At 40.4% G+C, this 20543-nt stretch overlaps 2 protein-coding genes across 3 annotated transcripts in view; both read left to right on the forward strand.

The window, feature by feature from the left end:
* The window catches only part of FHL1 (four and a half LIM domains 1), a 191081-nt gene that overhangs the window by 151235 nt on the left and 19303 nt on the right, over nt 1-20543 (forward strand). The window contains exon 1 of one of the 2 annotated variants that reach the window (XM_044682730.1): nt 18439-18524. The exons of the other annotated variant lie outside the window; for it this stretch is intronic. Within the exon in view, the coding sequence (XP_044538665.1) occupies nt 18503-18524 (22 nt within the window). The 5' untranslated portion in view covers nt 18439-18502. Of the gene's footprint in view, nt 1-18438; nt 18525-20543 lie in introns of those variants that run through there. 2 annotated transcript variants of the gene reach the window in all.
* LOC123253517 (transmembrane 9 superfamily member 2-like) overlaps nt 1-20543 on the forward strand; it is a gene marked incomplete at its 5' end in the record, with an annotated part of 941355 nt that overhangs the window by 29468 nt on the left and 891344 nt on the right. The window lies entirely within an intron of this gene.

Here is a 20543-nt window from a genome sequence, read left to right on the forward strand (position 1 = left end):
ACCTAATCTCTCCCATATTGTTTTCCAAATTTCCCAGCAGTTTTTGTCAAATAGTGGATTCATGTCCCAAAAGTTGGGCTCTTTGGGTTTATCATACACTGTCTTGCTGATGTCATTTACCCCAAGTTTGCTCATCATTTCTTATAGCACAATAGTATTCCATCACAATCATATACTGCAACTTGCTTAGCCGTTTTCCAATTGATCGACAACCCCTGAATGTCCAATTCTTTGCTGCCACAGAAAAAAATAACTGCAATAAACGTTTTTGTTCAGATGGGTCCTTTTCTCTTTTTTGGATCTCTTTGGGATATAGACCTAGTAATAGTATTGATGGATTAAAGGGTATGCACAGTTCTAGAGTCCTTTGAGCATGGTTCTAAATTGCTCTCCAGAATGTTTGGATTAGATCACAACTCTACCAATAGTGTATTAATGTCCCAAATTTTCTTGTATCCCCTCCAATATTTATCATTTTCCTTTTCTGTTATAATGAACCAGGCATTTCTTAAAACTGGTTGGATGGATTGATTGACAAAAATTGGGCTGGAAAATCCTTGGTCCAACATCTAATCAAGAGTAGCTGTGATCATGGAGCACCTCTTGTTCAGAGTATCTTAATGATTTATGGTCTCCAAGCCCCCACCCTCAAGGCCCCCAAAAGAATATTGAAAATGTTCTCCATGAGAGGAATTACTTTTTCTATTCTCATTTCCTAGATATAGAAACTTAGACACAATGACAGGTTCAGTCTAGCTGAGGGTGTCAGTGACAAAACTAGGCAAGAAGATACATTTCTCAACTTTAATAAACCATCTTCAATTTTGATTGTCTTTTTTAAAAATAGAGGAACCAAGAGACAAGAAAAGACTTTGATTTAGGAGTATAGATGTTTTCATCTTGTGCTTTGAAAGGTTGGGGGTGGGTGGGAGAAAGGTCACAGGATGACTTTATTATTCTAATATTGATATAGGAGCTGAGGCTGCCAGAATTATATGAACTAAGAATATGGTGTTTTTCTAGCTTGTCATTTTAAGGTCAGACCTATGACTCAGAGCTGTGTGCTCAAATGGCAGTATGCATAGGTGGGATTGTGCCAGGAGACTGTCCTGCACTAGCTGGGCCTGCTCACTTTACTCCATTATGATCCTCAATTTGAGTAGAAAACATGGATCCCCCAGAAGCTAAATACTGTATTGTTAGGGGAAAGTAAGAGCATGAATCATGTAACCATGTTAACTTTTCTAAAAAATAAAAATTATTAAATGAAAAAAAAATACTGTATTGTTCCAGCTTAGACTTGGTTGATGAAGGAGGTCATGAGGCCCTTTTAAATGTGAGGAGCAAACCTTTCAGTGGGACTGATGCTGTGACTGCTTTGTTTTGATAGGTAATAGAAGAGTGTAGGTGAAGTGACCTCTTTCCTATTTGATTCTTAAGGGCCAGTGATTTGGGGTTTCTGCAGAACAACTGGTTTCAAACCATTCTGGTAGGCAATTTAGAATTATGCCCAAAGGGCTTTAAGTGACTGCCTGCCCTTTGATTATACCCAAAGAGTTTTATATATTTATAGTCACGCTCTTTATGGTGGCAAAAAATTGGAAAATGAAGGGATGCCCTTTGATTGGGGAATGCCTGAACAAATTGTGGTATCTGCTGGTGATGGAATACTACTGTGCTCAAAGGAATAATAAATTGGAGTAATTCCATGTGAACTGGAAAGACTTCCAGGAATTGATGCAGAGCAAAAGGAAAGGAGCAGAACCAGGAGAAAGTTGTACACAGAGACTGATGTACTGTGGCACAATCGAATGGAATGGACTTTTCTACTAGCAACAATGCAATGATCCAGGACAGTTCTGAGGGACTTATAAGAAAGAACGTTATTCACATCAAGAACTGTGGGAGCAGAAACACAGAAGAAAAACATTTGCTTGATCACATGGTTCAATGGGGATATGATTGGGGACGTAGACTCTAAATGATCACTCAAAATAGATTTTGATCAATGATACATGTAAAACCCAGTGGAACTGCTCATTGGCTACAGGAGTGGGGAGGGAGGAAAGGAGGGAAAGAACATGAATCATGTAACCATGGGGAAATATTCTAAATTAATCAAATAAATAAATTTTAAAAAATTTAAAAAAGAACAGCTGGTTTCAGCAGCAGTACATCCTAGATCAGTGATGGTGAACCTTTTAGAGACTGAATGCCCAAACTACAACCTTCATGCCACATGTAAGCCTACTGCCTTACCCCGACAGGGGAGGGAGGAAGCACTCCCATTGGGCTGCTGGGCAAAGGGGGAGGGTGATGGGAGAAATATCCCCAGGCGCATGTGGAGAGGAGGAGGGGAGAAGCCCGTTCTAACACATATGCCATAGGTTCACCAACATGGTCCTAGACTCCATTTCTTCTTCCCTCTGTCCTTCCATGGCCACTGCCATGTCAAGCCTTCATTAGTCATACTGGTTCTAGTGTGAATCACTGGCATCCCCTGTGAGCTGTGGCCTTGCATGGCCCTGGCCCAACCAGATCATCACTGCCCCTCTTCCTTCTTCTTGTGTAGTGGGGCCAATCCCTGAAAAGCCTCCTCAAGCTTTTTCCCTATTTTTCCATTAGACCCTGACATAGATGAAAAATGGGGGAAGAGGAAGAAGAGGAGGAGGAGCAGCTCAAAAGTGGAATCAGGGAGAATATTTGGGTGGGTAGAGAAGCTACATATCCGGTTTTTACACTAGCCAAGGTGGTCGGTGCTGCTCTCTATTTTACTCCTTTGTCCTCCTGCCCATATTCTTTAGAATAGGGCCATGAAATGGAATGTCAATCATTATTAAGCACCTACTAAGTGCCAGGCACTGTGCTAAGTATTGGCAAGACAAAGAGAGAAAAAAACAATCCCAGCCCTCAAGGTACTCCCAGTCTAATGGGGAGACAATGCAAACAAGCTATAGACAGGATAAACTGAGAGTCATTTTAGAGGGAAGGCACTAAGATAAAGGAGGACTAGGAGAGGCTTTTTGTAGAAAATGGTACTTTAGATGAGGCTTGAAGGAAGCTCTCTTTCTATTTTCATGTGGATAAAAATCAGCTAATTAGCAGCCCATAAGTAAAAGTTTGGCCTTTTCCTATGGATTTTGGGCCTGCCCCAGTGACAAGAGCTCTCACCATACCTGTCATTGGTCTTGATGACATTTCCCAGCTTAGGGAGGCACCAAACCTTGTGCAGGTCTTTTTTTTACTTGAGCTATAATATTTTTATTTTTTATTTTTGTAAATTTTTATTTTTATGTTTAAATTTTAATTTTGAATATTTTCCCATAGTTACATATTTCATATTCTTTCCCTCTCCCCCAAACCCCCCAACCCCCCTTAGCTGATGCGCAATTCCACTGGGTTTTACATGTATCATTGATCAAGACCTAATTCCATATTATTGATAGTTGGACTAGAGTTATCGTTTAGCTTCTTCATCCCCAATAATATCCCCATCAGCCCATGTGTTCAAGCAGTTGTTTTTCTTTTGTGTTTCTCCTCCCACAGTTCTTCCTCTGAGTGTGGCTGGTTTTCTTTCTCATAAGTCCCTCGGCCTTGCTCTGGATTCTTGCATTGCTGCTAGTAGAGAATTGTGCAGGTCTTTAAAATGAATTAAGTGGCCTAGTCTGACTGTGCTTTTGAGGAGACAATAAGGAGTACCCCACATCTTGGGCGCAAGGCAGAGAGGAAGATAGAACTCAGTCTGTCCCCCTACTAGCATGTGCAATCACCAGCAGCTGAGCTTTTTTGTTTCTTCCAGCTCTCAGGACAGCTGGTCTCTTAATGGGACACCTTTTGGCCTGTAGCTTTCTGTCCTGCCTCAACCAAGTAGTCTTTATTCCTTTTCTTGCTTTGGTTCCCATCTGTACTTATGGGCTGCTTTAATCAGTTCAGTAGCTGTCTAATGGGTGAACTGGTTAATTGCTGATGGCACTTTCAGATGCTTATAAAGAATAGACTTCAGGCACTTTAGTTGGATAAACTGAGGTTTCTTTGGAGATGGATTCCCTGATTGAGCCCATAGTTTGTGGGCCACTTTTCAAACAAAGGATTGACCAATTGCTTGGCCTCCTGATTCTTTACAAAGCAGGGGCGGAGACTACATTCTTTTTCTTGACCTTCTTCCCTATTGACATTTTGGTTGGCAGGATGAAGAAGGAAGAGAAGAGACTTGTGGGTAATACTAAAGCTTAGCTCTCTAAACCAATCTCTTTTGAGTGGCTTGATGTCTCACTGAGGAAGCTGTTCAGGGACAGTCAGCAACTTGCCATCTGCAAACAAAGCCACCCAGAGGTTCTAGCCATCTCCTGTTTTCATTTGGCACAACACCGAACTTAGACTAAGTAATTTGGGGTGAGGCCACTTTGTGTCTTCAATTAAAAACCATGCTAATTTCTCTTTTTAAATATTCTGATGAATTTGATTTTATAACTGGGCTCTTTTAGAAAGGAGCACTATTTCTAAGCATGTGTGAGCTGGTTGCCAAGGGGATACTTGATGTAATTAGTAATAACACCAGCTTTAAGCTTCAAAGGGTAGAGAACTGAGATTGAGGAAAGAAAGAATTATGTTCTTTTAAAGACAATCATAGGAATTAAGGATAGCAAAGGGAGTGACATAGTATATATTTGTAATCTTTTTTTCTGTCTTCTGACAAGCCAGGTAGAAAAGATCTGAAGAAAAGGGGCTAAAACTCATAGAATCTTAGACCTTAGAGACTATTTCAAACTTCCCTCCCCAATTTTATAGATAAGGAAACTGAGGTATTCAGATGTCAAGTAATTGGCCTAAATTTGCCATTAATTAGCAGCTCAGCAAGGGTTAGAGCCCAGATTTCCTAATTCTTTAGTCTCCTGTTTTTCCTCACTCTGCTATATGTGGTTGCTAATTACTTTATCAATGGTTTCTAGGAGAGCAGCCAATGAGGCTTTTTTCTGAGGTTGGAGTACCTGTAGTTTGCAGCTGTGAGGGGGGAGGTGGGGTGGGAGAGAGAGTGTCTGTGTGTCCGAGGGATTAGGGCCATTAGAAAGCTTGTTTCTGTGAACAAAGCCACATTAAAGGAGTGATTCAGAATTGCTAGAGAAAGAAAGGAGGTTTGTGAGCTCTGTCACTTCCACACTGTCAATTTTCTCATGATTCAGAGTCTGAATCAAAGGGGTCATTATTGAAGCTGAGAGAGGGGGCACCTAACTCAAGGCAGGTGTTTCAGAAACACTTGTTAGATCACTGGAGCTGAAAATGGAGCAGCTGGAGATTGGAGGGGAGGGAGAGAGGGAAATAGAGACAGAAAAAGAGAGAAGGAGAGAGAAAGCGAGGTAGACATAAGAGAAAGTAAAAGGGAGGAAGAGAGAGGAAGGGAGACAAAGACAGAGAGAAAAAGGGAGAGGAGGAAAGAGAAACAGAGCCTGCCTAGAGGCTACTGGAAAAGCAGGCTGTCTCTAGGAGAGCTGAAATTCAAGGAGGGCAAACTTCATTGCCAACATGAAATCCAGTGATGTGACCCCCAAGCCAAGTATCGGGAACATGAAACAGAGTAACTAGAACATGAAGTCCAGCATAAGAGAACATGAGAAGGGGATTTTGCAGCTGGAGGAGCAGAAGTTGCTCCAGGCCTCTTTAAAAGACTTAACCATATTTGTCCCAGGAGATTACTCCAATTCTTCCTGCCCATGTTTGAGCAGGTAGTCTTTGTAGAGCTGCAAAGCAGGGGGTGCAGGTGGGTGACTATCAAAGAAGCTGATATTATATAAGGTATATACTCAGATATACAGAGGTTCAACCTACCAAGGTATAGACAGTTGGTCCAAATGAGGCTGATGTCTTATGACAGTTCCAATGATGTAAAATTTAAAATGTTAAGGAGGTGAACGTTTGCTATTTTTAAAAAGAAAATGAAAACTTTATAACCCAATCCAAAGAATCCAAAGCAGAATAAAATGAATTGGAATTCTGAATGGCTGGATCACTTTTTAAAACTATTATTTACATCTTTATATTAATTAGAGTTATCACAATCATTTTGCTAGTAACCCTTCCTCTTTCTCTACTCTTGAATTCTCCTCTGTAACAATGAAAAACAATTTTTTGCCCTTTCCTCAACTGATGGGCACCCACTTTATTCCTCATTTTTGCTGTTATGAATCTGTTGGTATCTGGGAGAATGTTCTTTCTATCCTTGACTTTCCGTATATGGTAGTGATTCAAAGGATATAAACAGTTTAGAAAATTTTATTATCAGATTATTTTCTTGGTCAATTTTTTGAGTCATAAGATTTGCTGAGAAAATGGTCGAATGCTTTGTTTGGAGGGGCCTCAGAGAGCATCTTAGTTGAGTCACATTCTCACCTCATTTATATATATATATATATAAACAGACCCAAAGAGAGGCAGTAACTTGTTTGCCTGGAGAGTTAGCCCTGGAGCTGTAGTTCAATGACAAAGTTAGTGGGTATTGGAATAGGCCAGTGACTGGCACAGTGGTTCCCAAACTTTTTTGGCCTCCCGCCCCCTTTCCAGAAAAAATATTACTTAGCCCCCTGGAAATTATTTTTTTTTATTTTAATAGCAATTAATAGGAAAGATAAATGCACCTGTGGCCACTTCTGCTCCCCTGGATCGCTGCAGTACCCACCAGGGGGTGGTAGCGCCCACTTTGGGAATCACTGGGTTAGAGCATAATGGAGCTCACTCATGATAGATTGATAGATTGCACTTGGCTGTAAAGTTCCCAGATCTCTAGAGGTGGTTAAGGGAGGTAACTAGAAGAGTGGGGAATGGAACTGAAGGGAAACTATAATCCAGAAGGAAGGAAGCTGGAGTAGAAGGGGGCAAAGGTGGGGGCTGCTGTGGTCAATGGTGAAAAAAGAAGACTCAAGATAACGTTCTCTCCCTTGGTTAGGGAGAAAACTTTGTGGGCAGACAAAGCTCCTGATGGGCCAGGGTTCTAGGTCTTAAGGCATTTACTAACCTTCAGATCTCCAGGAAGTGACTGCTGTAGCATTCAAATATTTCTATGGTTTCATGACTTGTAAGAAGGTGACTGGTTGTTAACCTCAAGGAGTAGAAATTTGTGAGTTGGTTCATAATAACTCATGTTTCTCTTTTGCTTACTTCATAACCTGGAGCAAAGGTATGTGCAGCAGTGAAAAGAGCCCAGGTTAGTAGTGAGTGGACCTGGGTTCAAGTTTAGCTTGGTGTAACCTTGCATATTCCACTTCTCTCCTGCCTCATTTTCCTCATCTGTAAAAAGAGAAGGTTGGTCTTGGTGACTTATGAGGCCTTTTCCAATTCTACACTTAGGACGCTATGATTTCTAATGTTTCTTCTAGTTTGAGATCTGTGATTTTGTGGCCACATTTAGAGATAGGTTTCTTGTTGTTCAGTTGTGTCCAACTCTTCATGACTCCACAGACCATAGCTATCCATGGGGGTTTTTTGGGCAAGGATACTGGAGCGGTTTGCCATTTCCTTCTCCAATGGAGAAGTGGATTGTTCCAGTTTTCTCTCAGGCTTAGGAAGGGGAAATGTCTTTTGCCTGTGGGTTACAGGGTTGGTAATACTGGGTGTCAAACCCAGGTCATTGTGATTCCCCAGTCAGGCACAGCATCCATTCTCTATAGCATGCTGTCCCTGTGGGAAAATATTCATGGAGCAATAGTGTGAGATGCTGAGTTATTTAGAAATACTTTTCATGGTGCTCACTTTGGCAGCATGTATAGAAATACTTTTCATGAACAGTAGTCCTGAAAAGAAGAATACTCTGGTAGTTATCATTCTCAAACCAAATGGAACAGTGAAAGTCTATGTGAAATATAGAAAATGAAATTCCATAACCTAACTGGATACATATCCTGTGGCTAGAATTAAAGCCCAGTTAAAGCAATTTATTGGCAGCTGCTCAAAATGCTCTCAACTCTTGATTGATGGGGAATATTTTTGGCAAGTTGCCTTGGGTGAGGAGTCAAAGCCAGAAAGGGTATTTGTAACACCAGGTGGGATGTACAAGTTTAGTGTCTTACCCTTTAGACAGAGGAATTCATGGTCTTCTTTCCAGAGCCTGGTTAATACCTTAGTAAGTGGACAAGGGACATCTGCCATAACCTGTATGGATGACCTGAGTATTTTTAGCTAGGGTGTAGTTGAACCTTCCAGAACACTTCAGGCTGATGTTAATATTAAGTATGGTCTGAAAAAGAGTTTTACAAATGAAACTTGGGTTTGTCAATGTGTACTTTCAGTAGTCTGAGATTTGGGACACAAGAGGAGGAGAAAGGGATGAGAATAGCTTTGTAATTTACTAGACGCTTTTCATACAATACTCTTGAGAGTTGCATTGTGTGGTTTTCCTCATTATGTTAGGAAATTTGAGGTCTGAAATAGGAAATGATTTGACTATGGACACAAGGAGGGTAGCAGAGGACCAGATATTATTGGATTAAAGCTCTGCCACTGTCACTTGCCTGTGTGTTCTTGGACCTTAGTTTTCTCCTCTGTCAAATGATAATGGAGTGAGTTGGACTCTACAGCCTCTGAGGTCCCTTTGAGCCTTACACTGGGGAATCCCATGAACATAGTGCTGTATGTACTTCAACTATGTTGCGGTTTGAATAAGCTTTACCTTAGACACTACAGACCTGCATGAGCAATTTGTTTTTTGGGGAAAAATGTATTTTAAATTGTAAAAAACTAGCTTTGGGGGCCAGAGCCTCTTTGTAAGTTGGGAACTAAATGCCTCTGGTAGATCTTTGATCTTGTGGTTGTCACTCAGTCAACAACATCTATTTAGTGGTTGAATCCAACTGCAAAATTAAGGGATGGAGTCATGTCCTGTGATATGGTGTGATTCAGCATTGTGTTCTCCAGAGTATTTTTCTCACCCTAAGTGTCCCTACCAAAAAAGGGCTAGCACAGTTTCAGCCCTCTCCTATTTCCGTCAATCTGTAGGTCAGGAAGAGTCCTTTCTTATCCATCAGTCATGATGTACTAAGAAAACTCACAAAGTAACTCCATCAGAATAATAACACATCAGAACAGCAATGGGGACCCTGGGGTGAAAGAAGGAAACTTTATTTAGGAAACTTTATTGAAATATTCAGCATACCCTGTGCCCCTTCATCTCTCTTGCTTTGTGATGTCATGACTAGTAACAGATTGGAATGCCCTTGTTCCTCAAAGTGCTTATCCCTTCCCCACACTAATAGCTAGAATCTGCAGGGACCTCTAAATATTCTTCTAGACGGCTAACTAGAAAGCCACATACTTTGAATCACTGATCAGATGCTTTTAGAACCATCTCAAAATGGCTAATATGGTATAAAAGTGAGAATGAACAGAATTTAAGGAGAGTTCAAGAAATAAAATAGAATAGAAATGAGAAAGAGATGTAAAAGGAAAGAAAAAAACAAAATAATAAATATAGAATCCAAGGCAGAAGAAAATGAAGCCTTGATGAAATCGAGATGAGGGAAAGGATAAATCTTTGTCATGTTTTAAGTGTTCAAATTCTATTCATCTGTTCCTCCCATCCACTGGTGATATTTCTGGTTTGCTTCTATGTTACCCTGTGCATGATTCTAAACCCCCTTTCAATCTTGGTTGCTTCTGGCATTCACTGGGTCCACCTGTTATGGATATTTCAGACCTCTGATTGATGTTTGAAGGCTGCAGATTCTAGTACCCTCTTCTCTAATTTGTATACATTGCAACTAAAGACCAACAACTACCTAATGTCCTTAAGAGGAAAGAACAATTAAGTAATTTAGTAAGTGATTTAGTAGTGCTTTTCTGTAAACATATTTTTGTTTTAAAGGCGAATTATTTTAGGTAGGCTGCCTCAATTAGAGATGTTACGCCATATAAATATTTGATGGTGATAACTTCTTTGCTTTTTTTACCTGAAAATTTCTATTTAATTAATTAATTTAGAATAATATTTCATGGTTCCATGATTCATGTTCTTTCCCTCTCCTCCTCTCTGGCCCCTCCCATAGCCAACGAGCAATTCCACTGATTTTATATGTGTCATTGATGAAAACCTATTTCCATATTACTAATATTTGCACTAGAGTGATCGTTTAGAGTAGTGTTCCCAAAGTGGGCACTACCGCCCCCTGGTGGGTGCTGCAGCGATCCAGGGGAGTGGTGATGGCCATAAGTGCATTTATCTTTCCTATTAATTGCTATTAAAATTTTAAAAAATTAATTTCCAGGGGACTAAGTAATATTTTTCTGGAAAGGGGGCGGTAGGCCAAAAAAGTTTGGGAACCACTGGTTTAGAGTCTACATTCCCAATCATATGCCCATTGAACCATGTGATCAAGCAGTTGTTTTTCTTCTGTGTTTCTACTCCCACAGTTCTTTCTCTGGATGTAGATAGTGTTCTTTCTCATAAGTCCCTCAGAATTGTCCTGGATCATTGCATTGCTGCCAGTACAGAGGTCCATTAACATTCAACTGTGCCACAGTGTATCAGTCTCTGTGTACAATGTTCTCCTGGATCTGCTCCTTTCACTCTGCATCAATTCCTGGAGGTCTTTCTAGTTCACATGGAATTCCTCCAGTTCATTATTCCTTTCAGCACAATAGTATTCCATCACCAACAGATACCATAATTTGTTCAGCCATTCCCCATTTGAAGGGCATCCCCTCATTTTCCAATTTTTGCCACCACAAAGAGCACAACTATAAATATTTTTGTACAAGTATTTTTCCTTATTATCTCTTTGGGGTATAAACCCAGCAGTGGTATGGCTGGATCAAGTCAGACAGTCTTTTAAAGTCCTTTGGGCATAGTTCCAAATTGCCATCCAGAATGGTTGGATCAATTCACAACTCCACCAGCAATGCATTAATGTCCCAATTTTGCCACATCCCCACCAACATTTATTATGTTCCTTTGGTCATAACTTTTTTGTGAGACTTATGAATCACACAATTTTCATTTGCTGAGGACCCTCTGTCAGGACACAGCTTTGTAGTTGGTACTCAGAGGGATTCAAGCCCTAAACAGGTTGTTTCTGGGGGCAAAGTAGAGAGAGATATGTTTCTGCTAAGACTAGAATATTTCCCAGGTTTCACCAAGGTGTTTTCTAAAATCTCATGAAGGAGATGTAAATGTAACTTCTGTAAGGATGGATGGGCTTACCTAATTTTGATTTGTTCCAGATAATATTGATATAAAAGAAAGGGGAGTCTAGAAAAGGGGGATTCAAAAAGTGTCTCACCAGCATTGTCCAAGTCAGAGATGGAGACTGTATGACTGTATGTAGTAGAATTGTTCCCGTCACCAAAAAAGTGTTCAAGGATTTTTCCCCATTGGTAACAATAGGAAATTGTAGGGTTATAAGACTCTTTCCTGTTTTTTCTCCATCCTTTATCTTCTCCTTTTTCACTTGGACCCTTTAGTTGTCCCTACTAGTTGATGGAGTCCTTGGGTGTGGATTTCACAGTGGATTGAAGATTCCCCTATAGTTGAGAAGAAAAGTAGGTTCTGGCTAGCTCAAACATTTCATCATGAAGGGAAGATGTTGATGCAGATTCTGAGACTGAAGAGTATGGAACTGTAGTAAAGCTACAGCTCAGGGAGTAGCAAAGCCCTGGACAAGATGGGGGAGCAGCAGTGGGAGTTGGAAAAGGAGAATTTTGACCCTTTTATCATTCTTTCCATTCCTTGGTCTGGTTTGGTTTTTACCTTCAAGGAGATCAAACTTGAATGGGATGAATTGGTCATAAGTAGTACAGCCAATTCGTGTTACCTAGAGAGGGAAGAAGTGGGAAATTCCAACTGGACCAGTAAGGGAGCAAACACTGGGATTATGGTAGGACCATTAGGTAAGGAGAGATATCTCAGGGGGAGAAAATGCAGTGAATGAATTTATTAATTGCAGGCATGAGATAAAGTACTGTAAAGAGAGAAAGATAAAAGCAAAAGAGAAATCCACAAAGACAGACCTTGAATTGTTGTTCTTTTGTTCTGGGCTATTAGGAATGTCCAAGAAGTGTCTATGTACTTTTTCAACCTTTGGACCTTCTATCCCTAAAGGAGAAAGGGAACCAGAAGCTGGGATGTTAACTATGAAGGTACAGGCCAAATAGGCCACTGAATTCTCTGGGTTTGACTCTTAAGGCTGCATAGTCCTTGATATTTGGAGTTTGATCCTCCCAGTGGTGCTTGTGAGGTAGCAGACCTTGGAAAGAAGCCCTACAATTGTAGCTGTAATGTGACCTCACTATGTGACACTCTCTGTCAGAGAGAAGTGAGGGTTGTATCTTGGGTTCCCCTTCTCCTGGCTGCCTCTAAGGAGGGGTTTAGTTTACTAAGGCACCAGATAGATGGTCCTCTTTATAATCTAGTGGACAAAGTAGGGAAATAGTTAGGTGTTGACAATGAGGTAATATGGTTTTCAAGGGAGTAAATACAAGGGGGAACTAAAGTTTTTGAGATGACTAGGATTAGTATCATTGAAACGTAATAAATTGGGAGAAATGATTCCTAAATACATCAGGGAGTGAAAAATTAGAGGGATTTCTGGAATGCTGCCATAAAACCCCACAGACCAGGGTTGCCAACGACTTGGTGACGCTATAAAGAGTATGCTGGGTCTGTGTCATGGGATTGATTTAGCATCTGAATGAAGCCAGTGATACTTTAGGTTCTGTCTTGGTGAAAACCACATTGAGATCTGGATAAAACTAGTCTATTGAGGACTACCAGCTTGTCTTCCTGCAGAGTTCTCTTCTGAGAATGCAATGGCCCTATCTTTTTCATTTTGGGAAAGGAGTAGTTTCATAATTGTGGAAATTGGCAGCTGTTGGGCTAGGTCAGATGTCAACATCAAACAGAGATCATGAATCATGTCTTTTCCAAAGAGCCATAGTTACTGGATAGCTGTGAATTGTGAGGTCTAGCAGATTCAATTAATATGAGGGCAGATTTCCAACTCTGATTCTCCTTGGATATGACCAACTCACTTGTGGTCAGAGAGTCTGACTCTGACAAACAGAATGAGTTCAGAAAAACCTGAAAAGACATAAATGAATTGACACAATATCCATAGAGCAGAACCAGGAGAACAATGTATACAGTAAGAAAAATATTATACAATGACCAACTGTAAAGGACTTAACCATTGTCAGCAAAACAAGGGATTCATGATGAAAATGCCATCTACAACCAAAGAAGGAACTGTTGGGATCTGATTGCAGATCAAAGCATGCCATCTTCTGCTTTATTTCCTTCATGAGATTTTTAGTATATGTGTGATATGACATGGGCAATATGGAAATATGTATTGCATGAAAGTACTGATATAACTTGTATCAAACTATTTACTGCCTCAGGGCAGCAGGGGGAGAAGGAGGGAGGGAGAAAATCTGAATCCTAAAATGTCAGAAAACAATCATCAAAAATTGTTGCTAGGTATAACTGAAAAAAAATTTTTTAAGAGAATATTTCTGTTATCAAGGATACTCCTGGTATATGGAGCAATACATATGTACTACGGATGTGTGATACGCGTGTAGAGGACAGTACCTCAAAGTGGCTGTCAGAAGACCTACGTTCTAGTTCTCTCCGCTGCGCATTTCCTGAAAGTGTAGACTTAGAGTAGTTAAGGTCTATGGAGTTCATGTAGTTCCATTCTACCTAAATGAGGCCCCCTTTTTTTTAACATTTATTAATATTCATTTTTAACATGGTTACATGATTCATGCTCTTACTTTCCCCTTCACCCCCCGCACTCCCCCCACCCATGGCCGACGCACATTTCCACTGGTTTTAACATGTGTCCTTGATCAAGACCTATTTCCAAATTGTTGATAGTTGCATTGGTGTGGTAGTTTCGAGTCTACATCCCCAATCATGTCTGCCTCAACCCATGTGTTCAAGCAGTTGTTTTTCTTCTGTTTCCACTCCTGTAGTTCTTCCTCTGAATGTGGGTAGCATTCTTTTCCATAAGTCCCTCAGAATTGTCCTGTGTCATTGCATTGCTGCTAGTACAGAAGTCCATTATGTTTAATTGTACCACAGTGTATCAGTCTCTGTGTACAGTGTTCTCCTGGTTCTGCTCCTTTCACTCTGCATCAATTCCTGGAGGTCTTTCCAGTTCACATGGAATTCCTCCAGTATATTATTCCTTTGAGCACAATAGTATTCCATCACCAGCATATACCACAATTTGTTCAGCCATTCCTCAATTGAAGGACATACCCTCATTTTCCAGTTTTTTGTCACCACAATGAGGCCCTTTTTGACTATCTCCTTCACTCCTACCCATTTAAATGTTTTCTAGAAATACCTGTTTTGATGAGACAGACCATTTCTTTCTATTGCCTGGAAATTGGCCACTGTACAGCTTCTGAGATCAAGCAACTGTCCATTTCTGGGCCTTAGGTTCTTGAGATGGACTAGATGCTGTCGATGGGCTTTTTTTGCCTCTGACATTCCATGATTTATGAATTTAATGCAGGTAATGAGCCAACTTTTCTCCATTTTTCTTAATACTTCATTTTCCTTACTCTGTTTTATACATTTTTGTTTGATTGCATCTAATGCTAACACTAGAGCAGTTAGGTGGCACAGTAGATAGAGTGCTGGGCCTCATGTGAGGAAGACTCCTCTTCCTGCATTCAAATATGACTTGAGACACTTGCTTTGTGTATAGGCAAGTTGTTTAACCTTGTTTGCCTCAGTTTCCTCATCTGTAAAATTTGCTGAAGTAGGAAATTGCACACCATCCTAATATCTTTGCCAAGAAAGCCTCAAATGGGATCACAAAGAGTTGGACACACCTGAAAATGACTAAACAACAACAGTGCTTAAAGAAGGTATTTCACTTCCCAAAAGAAAATACTTCTAACTCACAACTTAGAATGGAAAATTGCCTTCTACATGAAAACTTTTTCTTAGAGTTCAGAACATCAGAGGGGCAGACATTTTAAAAACTATTGCTTAGGGGGCAGCTGGGTAGCTCAGTGGAGTGAGAGTCAGGCCTAGAGACAGGAGGTCCTAGGTTCAAACCCGGCCTCAGCCACTTCCCAGCTGTGTGACCCTGGGCAAGTCACTTGACCCCCATTGCCCACCCTTACCAATTTTCCACCTATGAGACAATACACCGAAGTACAAGGGTTTAAAAAAAATAAAAAATAAAAAATAAACTATTGCTTATATGCAAAGTGATAGCTCAAATGAAACTCATGAAAGACTAGTTTTCTTATTTGTAGAGAACTCAAAGCAGATAACTAACATACCAGATGAAAGAACCAGACTCCCAGAGGATCCCAATGAGCTAGAACATTGGACCCAATCAAAAAAGATGTAATTCAGGAGGGGTTGACGTAAAGTTTTACTTTTGGGTTCAAAAAGCCAACTCTCTAAGTATAATATGGGAGAGGGATGGCTAGACAACAGTTCATAAGCAAAAGCAAACTCCAAATGAGAGGCTCCCCAGAAGGCTGATGCTATTAGAGGCTGCAGCAAGAGAAGCATCTCTCTGGTAAGAAAGGCAGTCTCCTCTATTCTATCTCACTTAGGCTACTTCTGGAGTAGCATGCTTAGTTCTGGATGCTCTGGTTTAAGCTGAAGAATATCTGGAATGGCAGGTTATATGTAGGAGTAGTGAAGAGCCTCAAGGCCATGTCATGAGAATTGATTGAAGAAAGTGGAGGTATTTAGCACAGGCAAGAAAAGAGTTAAAGAAGACACAGTAACTCTCCTCTCAGATCCTTGAAAAGCATTTTTCAGGTGGAAGGGGGATCACCCATGGCCAATGGGTGGAAATTGCAATGTAGGCTAGATATCATTAGAGCTGACCCAGAGTGGACTGGGCTGCTGTGAGAGCTGATAGATTCTCCTTGTTTAGTGGTTTCCAAGTGATAGGTATGTTGGGGTGCTGATTGTTCTATCAGGTGTGGGTTGGACATGATGGCCTCTGAGGTCCCTTCTGAACTGGAGACAATGTAATTTTCTGTGGAGGATTGTTTAGTGAATGTGGACCCAAGGGAAGAGCAGTTAGGAAGCCTGAACTAGGATAGTGGCCATGTAACTAGAGAGAAGAGGACAGTCAGGAGAGATGTTGTAGACAAGACTTAGCTTCATATGGGGGTTCTAAGGAGTCCTTTACTTTGACTCCTCCAGTCTGACATAGTTCCCATTGCTGTTGGCCCTAAATTTACCTGTTAAGTTTCACAGAATTAATTCATTATTAACATTTGTTAAGTTAATTGCTGTTACCAATGACCAAACTTGGCACTGAGAAGAGATGAAGATATGAACCCCTCTCTCTCTCCTTTGCAGAGGTGGGGGGGTCCTAGGATGTTGTATATTGGATAGTCTTTTAGACTGGATTGGTTTATTATTTTGCTAAACCAATTTTTCCCATTCTTTTTCATCCTTTGGTACAGAGAAATGGTCCTCTGAATTGGAAAAGGGAGAGGGAAAGACTCAGAAATAAAGGTGTAAAAACAAAAGATAGCCATTTAAACCAGTTCTATGTGATACTGTGATGCACTTGGTAGAGATATAAAACCAAATGGCCTTGAACTTCTAACAATCTAATAGATAGTTCCAGAATTTGATGAGCAAGGTCATGTTCATCTTAACTATTGTGTTATGAATTCATGATGATTTTCTAGTATTCAGCTAGCTTTTGGTTTGCTCAGCTCATAGTTCTAGTCTGTCTCTACCCCCATGATCACTGTATTTTCCATCTTCTATATTTTCTCCACATCTGACCATAACTTACAGAAAGCCTTCCACGTGTTGGTCTTAACATGAATGTGGGAGATGGTTTTCCACTTTGTTTCCACTCCATGGCCTGAATATCTCAATCGTGTAGTGGCTTTATGTGAGCTGAAGTTTTCGCCAGTAGATCTTTATTTCAAAATGTCTGTATTGTATACATAGCATATGCCCCCCTTTAGTTATATGCTTTATAGGCCCCTTGAAAAGTCTGTCATTCTGCCTGCCCTTTGATCCAGCCATACCATTGCTGGGTTTATACCCCAAAGAGATCATAAGGAAAAAGACTTGTACAAAAATATTTATAGCCACACTCTTTGTGGTGGCAAAAAAAAATGGAAAATGAGGGGATGCCCTTTGATTGGGGAATGGCTGAACAAATTGTGGTATATGCTGGTGATGGAATACTATTGTGCTCAAAGGAATAATGAACTGGAGGAATTCCATGTGAACTGGAAAGACCTCCAGAAATGGATGCAGAAAGAAGCAAATCCAGGAGAACAGTGTACACAGAGACTGATACACTGTGGCACAATTGAATGTAATGGACTTCTGTACTAGCTGCAATGCAATGATCCAGGACAATTCTGAGGGAGTTATGAGAAAGATGCTCTCCACATCCAGAGAAAGAAATGTGGGAGCAGAAACACAGAAGAAAAACAACTGTTTGATCACATGGGTCGATGGGGATATGATTGGGGATGTAGACTCTAAACCAGTGGTACGCAAACTTTTTAAAAAGGGGCCAAAGGAAAGGAAGTGCTTATCTGTAGGTCTGTTTCTAAGGCAACTCTTTCGAAGTTTCATTGTATCGTATCCTACTCATTGTATTCGTCAGATTAGGAATAATGTCGCAGGGCTGATAGAACATTTCAGGGGGCTGCATCTGGCCAGTGGGCTGTAGTTTGCCTATCACTGTTCTAAATGATCACCTTAGTGCAATTATCAATAATATGGAAATAAGTCTTGATCAATGATACGTGTAAAATCCGGTGGAATTGTGTGTCGACTATGGGAGAGGGTTGGAGGAGGGGAGGGAAAGAACATGAATCATGTAACCATGGAAAAATATTCTAAATTAATTAATTAATTAAATTGTTCAAATAAAAAAAGTGTCATTTTCTGAGGATTGAATTTTTCCCATTTTTGGCTTTTCTTCCCATTCTTTGGTATGTATAGTAGACTGGCTGTAAGTTTCAGCACCTCTAATCTCTGGTTTTACTATCTAAACCCCACAGTTTTATTGTTCTGACTATAATTGAGTTGCTATATTAGAATTATTTTCAGCAGAAATAGTCTTATTATTTTTTTTAGAAATAGTCTTATTTCTGTGGAGTACATCTATCAAACAAAAGAATCAAATTTGCTTAGCAATGAACTATGTCCAAGCTGAGTCCCAGTTTTGCTCCAGGAGAGGGATGGCTTTCTCTGTGGCCACTCCCGGCTTTGGGCCTAATTTGGAGGCTGAGTAGTTCTCCAGGTATTTATATGTAGTGTTTGGTATTTTTACTGGATCCTATTCTTCTCCCTGGGATCACCTAAAATGGTAAGAATTTTCTAGTGGGATTAAGGTTGTGATCTCTTGGGAGGGGTGGGGACATCTGCTCTTAGTTATTTTTGTATTAATAGCCTCCCCTTAAATGTATGTTATCAAATGAGCCATATTCTTATCAGCTGAGATAGTGGCAACAGTGGTCTGGAACTGCAGGAGAAGTGGCTCTCCAAGGCATGGCTTCCCAGAGACACTCAGGTAAGGAGAGCCTGAAGTGCTCTTTTATAGGCTTTTCTTCGACAATGATTTATGCCGTGAAATGGATTCGATTAGGAAAAATTGGGGGATTCACCAGTTTGAAGCTTATAGATCTTGTCACTGATATTGCCTGCTTTTAGAGTCAGCATTCATTTGCAACACAGGGAATTGTTATTACTCCGGTAAGGGTGGTGTGCTGAGTGATAATGATTTCATTTCATTTCTTTATCCCCAGTGCTGGGCTTGCAGAAGGCAATTTAGAAATACTTATTGAATGAATGAATTTAAAATCTACAAACCTGACAGCAGATTATTGCATTAATTTTAATCAAAAGATATAAATGCCTTATAAAGCCAGAGGGTAAGAGTTTGGGCATGGAAGTTTGCTTTGTTTTTTGTTTTTTGATGAGTTTACAATCTGGTTATATGCATGTGTATTTTTACTTGTGTTAAAACTTACTCTTCATTTTGACTTTGTTTGAAGTCAATTGTCAAGTTTCTAGAGAGGACACCTGGAGTATGGAGAAGGGCAGAGGAACATGGTAGTGTTCTTTTTTGTGTGATTTGAAAATTTTTATTTAATTAATTAATTTGGAATATTTTCCCATGGCTACATGATTCACGTTCTTTCCCTCCCGTCCTCCCACCCCCTCCCATAGCCAACGGGCAGTTGTCCTGGGTTTTACATGTGTCATTGATCAAGACCTATTTCCATATTATCCATATTTGCATTAGGGTGATCGCTTAGGGTCTACATCCCTGATAATATCCCCATTGACCATGGTAGTGTTCTTGGATAGAGGCAATGTTCCAGAGTCATCCCCACTTTTCCCCAGCCACTTCCCCCGAAAATGAGGGGAGCACATTGGTGGTGAGTGCACAGGAAATCTGTAGCCAGTGAATTGGGTGATAGAGGGACCATCCTGTCTTGTTGGGTGGGATTTTTCTGATAGTTGCCTGCTGCTTCTCCATTTTCAGGATGAGCCTTTTGGGCTGCCCCTTCCCCACCCCCCAAAAAAGCAACTTTCTCTCTGAGAGCCAAAAGGAAGGCAGTTGGGTGGGAAGGACTGGAGAAAAAGAAAAAGGAAACCTGGGCCACTTTCCTAGGGTAATTATTTTGTCAGGTTTAAAATTGCCATTCAAGGCTTCTGAAAATTCTTTTGCTTTAAAAAAACCCAATAGTGCCCTAGACCCCTTTTCCAGGCATTAATAGTTCCTTTATTATTAATAATTCCCTTATCTCTAGGTACATAAAAATATCACCTTTTCTTACAAAGGAGTTACTCTTTAGACCCTGGTACAGTGTGCTTGAGATTGTGTTAATCAGCTAATATACACAATCTTTGGGTGTGGAGAAATTATTCAGCTCTCACTTGCCTGGGTATATCTTGGCTGTTTGGTAATTGGTAGAGGAACATTTGATTTCAGTTATTAATTAAATAGCAGAGTTATTAGATGCTGAAGTTGATTTAAAAGGTGACACATTTACAGACTGCCTTCATTTTGAGTTATAAATTATATGAGGTCCTCAGGTATGACTGTGGTCTCTATAAAACCAGAAGGTGTAAGTACAAGATTGAAAGGGCCATTCATTCTTGGAGTAAATCGGATCAACTTGTATTTAACTTTCCTGTGAAATTAGGCGGGGGCACCTATTTCAACAACTATAATTCCAGCCTGGTACTAGGAAACTTGCTAGATCACAGGAGAGGGGATGCAGAGTGACCATAAAGTAGGCGTGGCCAATGTGGGGCCATTGCCTAATTCGGACTGATGTCTTTTGTGTGTCTATGCTTAAAATAGACCCTCGAGGATAAGGACATGTTTCCTTCCTTGTTTTAAGAACAACAGATTCGGTAGCTGTCCTCCCTTCTCCACTTGAGCTCTGATGGCAAGTTGTCAGGCCAAAGGAAGCAATCTCTCTAGCTGCTGGCCTGCTGGTATACAGTTACTCCTGACATTCACACAGCCATCAGATCCCCTTAGAAAGAGCTGTCCAGGGCTGACACATGGTGGAGT

This window comes from Gracilinanus agilis, chromosome X, assembly GCF_016433145.1.
Source record: "Gracilinanus agilis isolate LMUSP501 chromosome X, AgileGrace, whole genome shotgun sequence".
Classification (NCBI taxonomy): Eukaryota; Metazoa; Chordata; class Mammalia; order Didelphimorphia; family Didelphidae; genus Gracilinanus; species Gracilinanus agilis.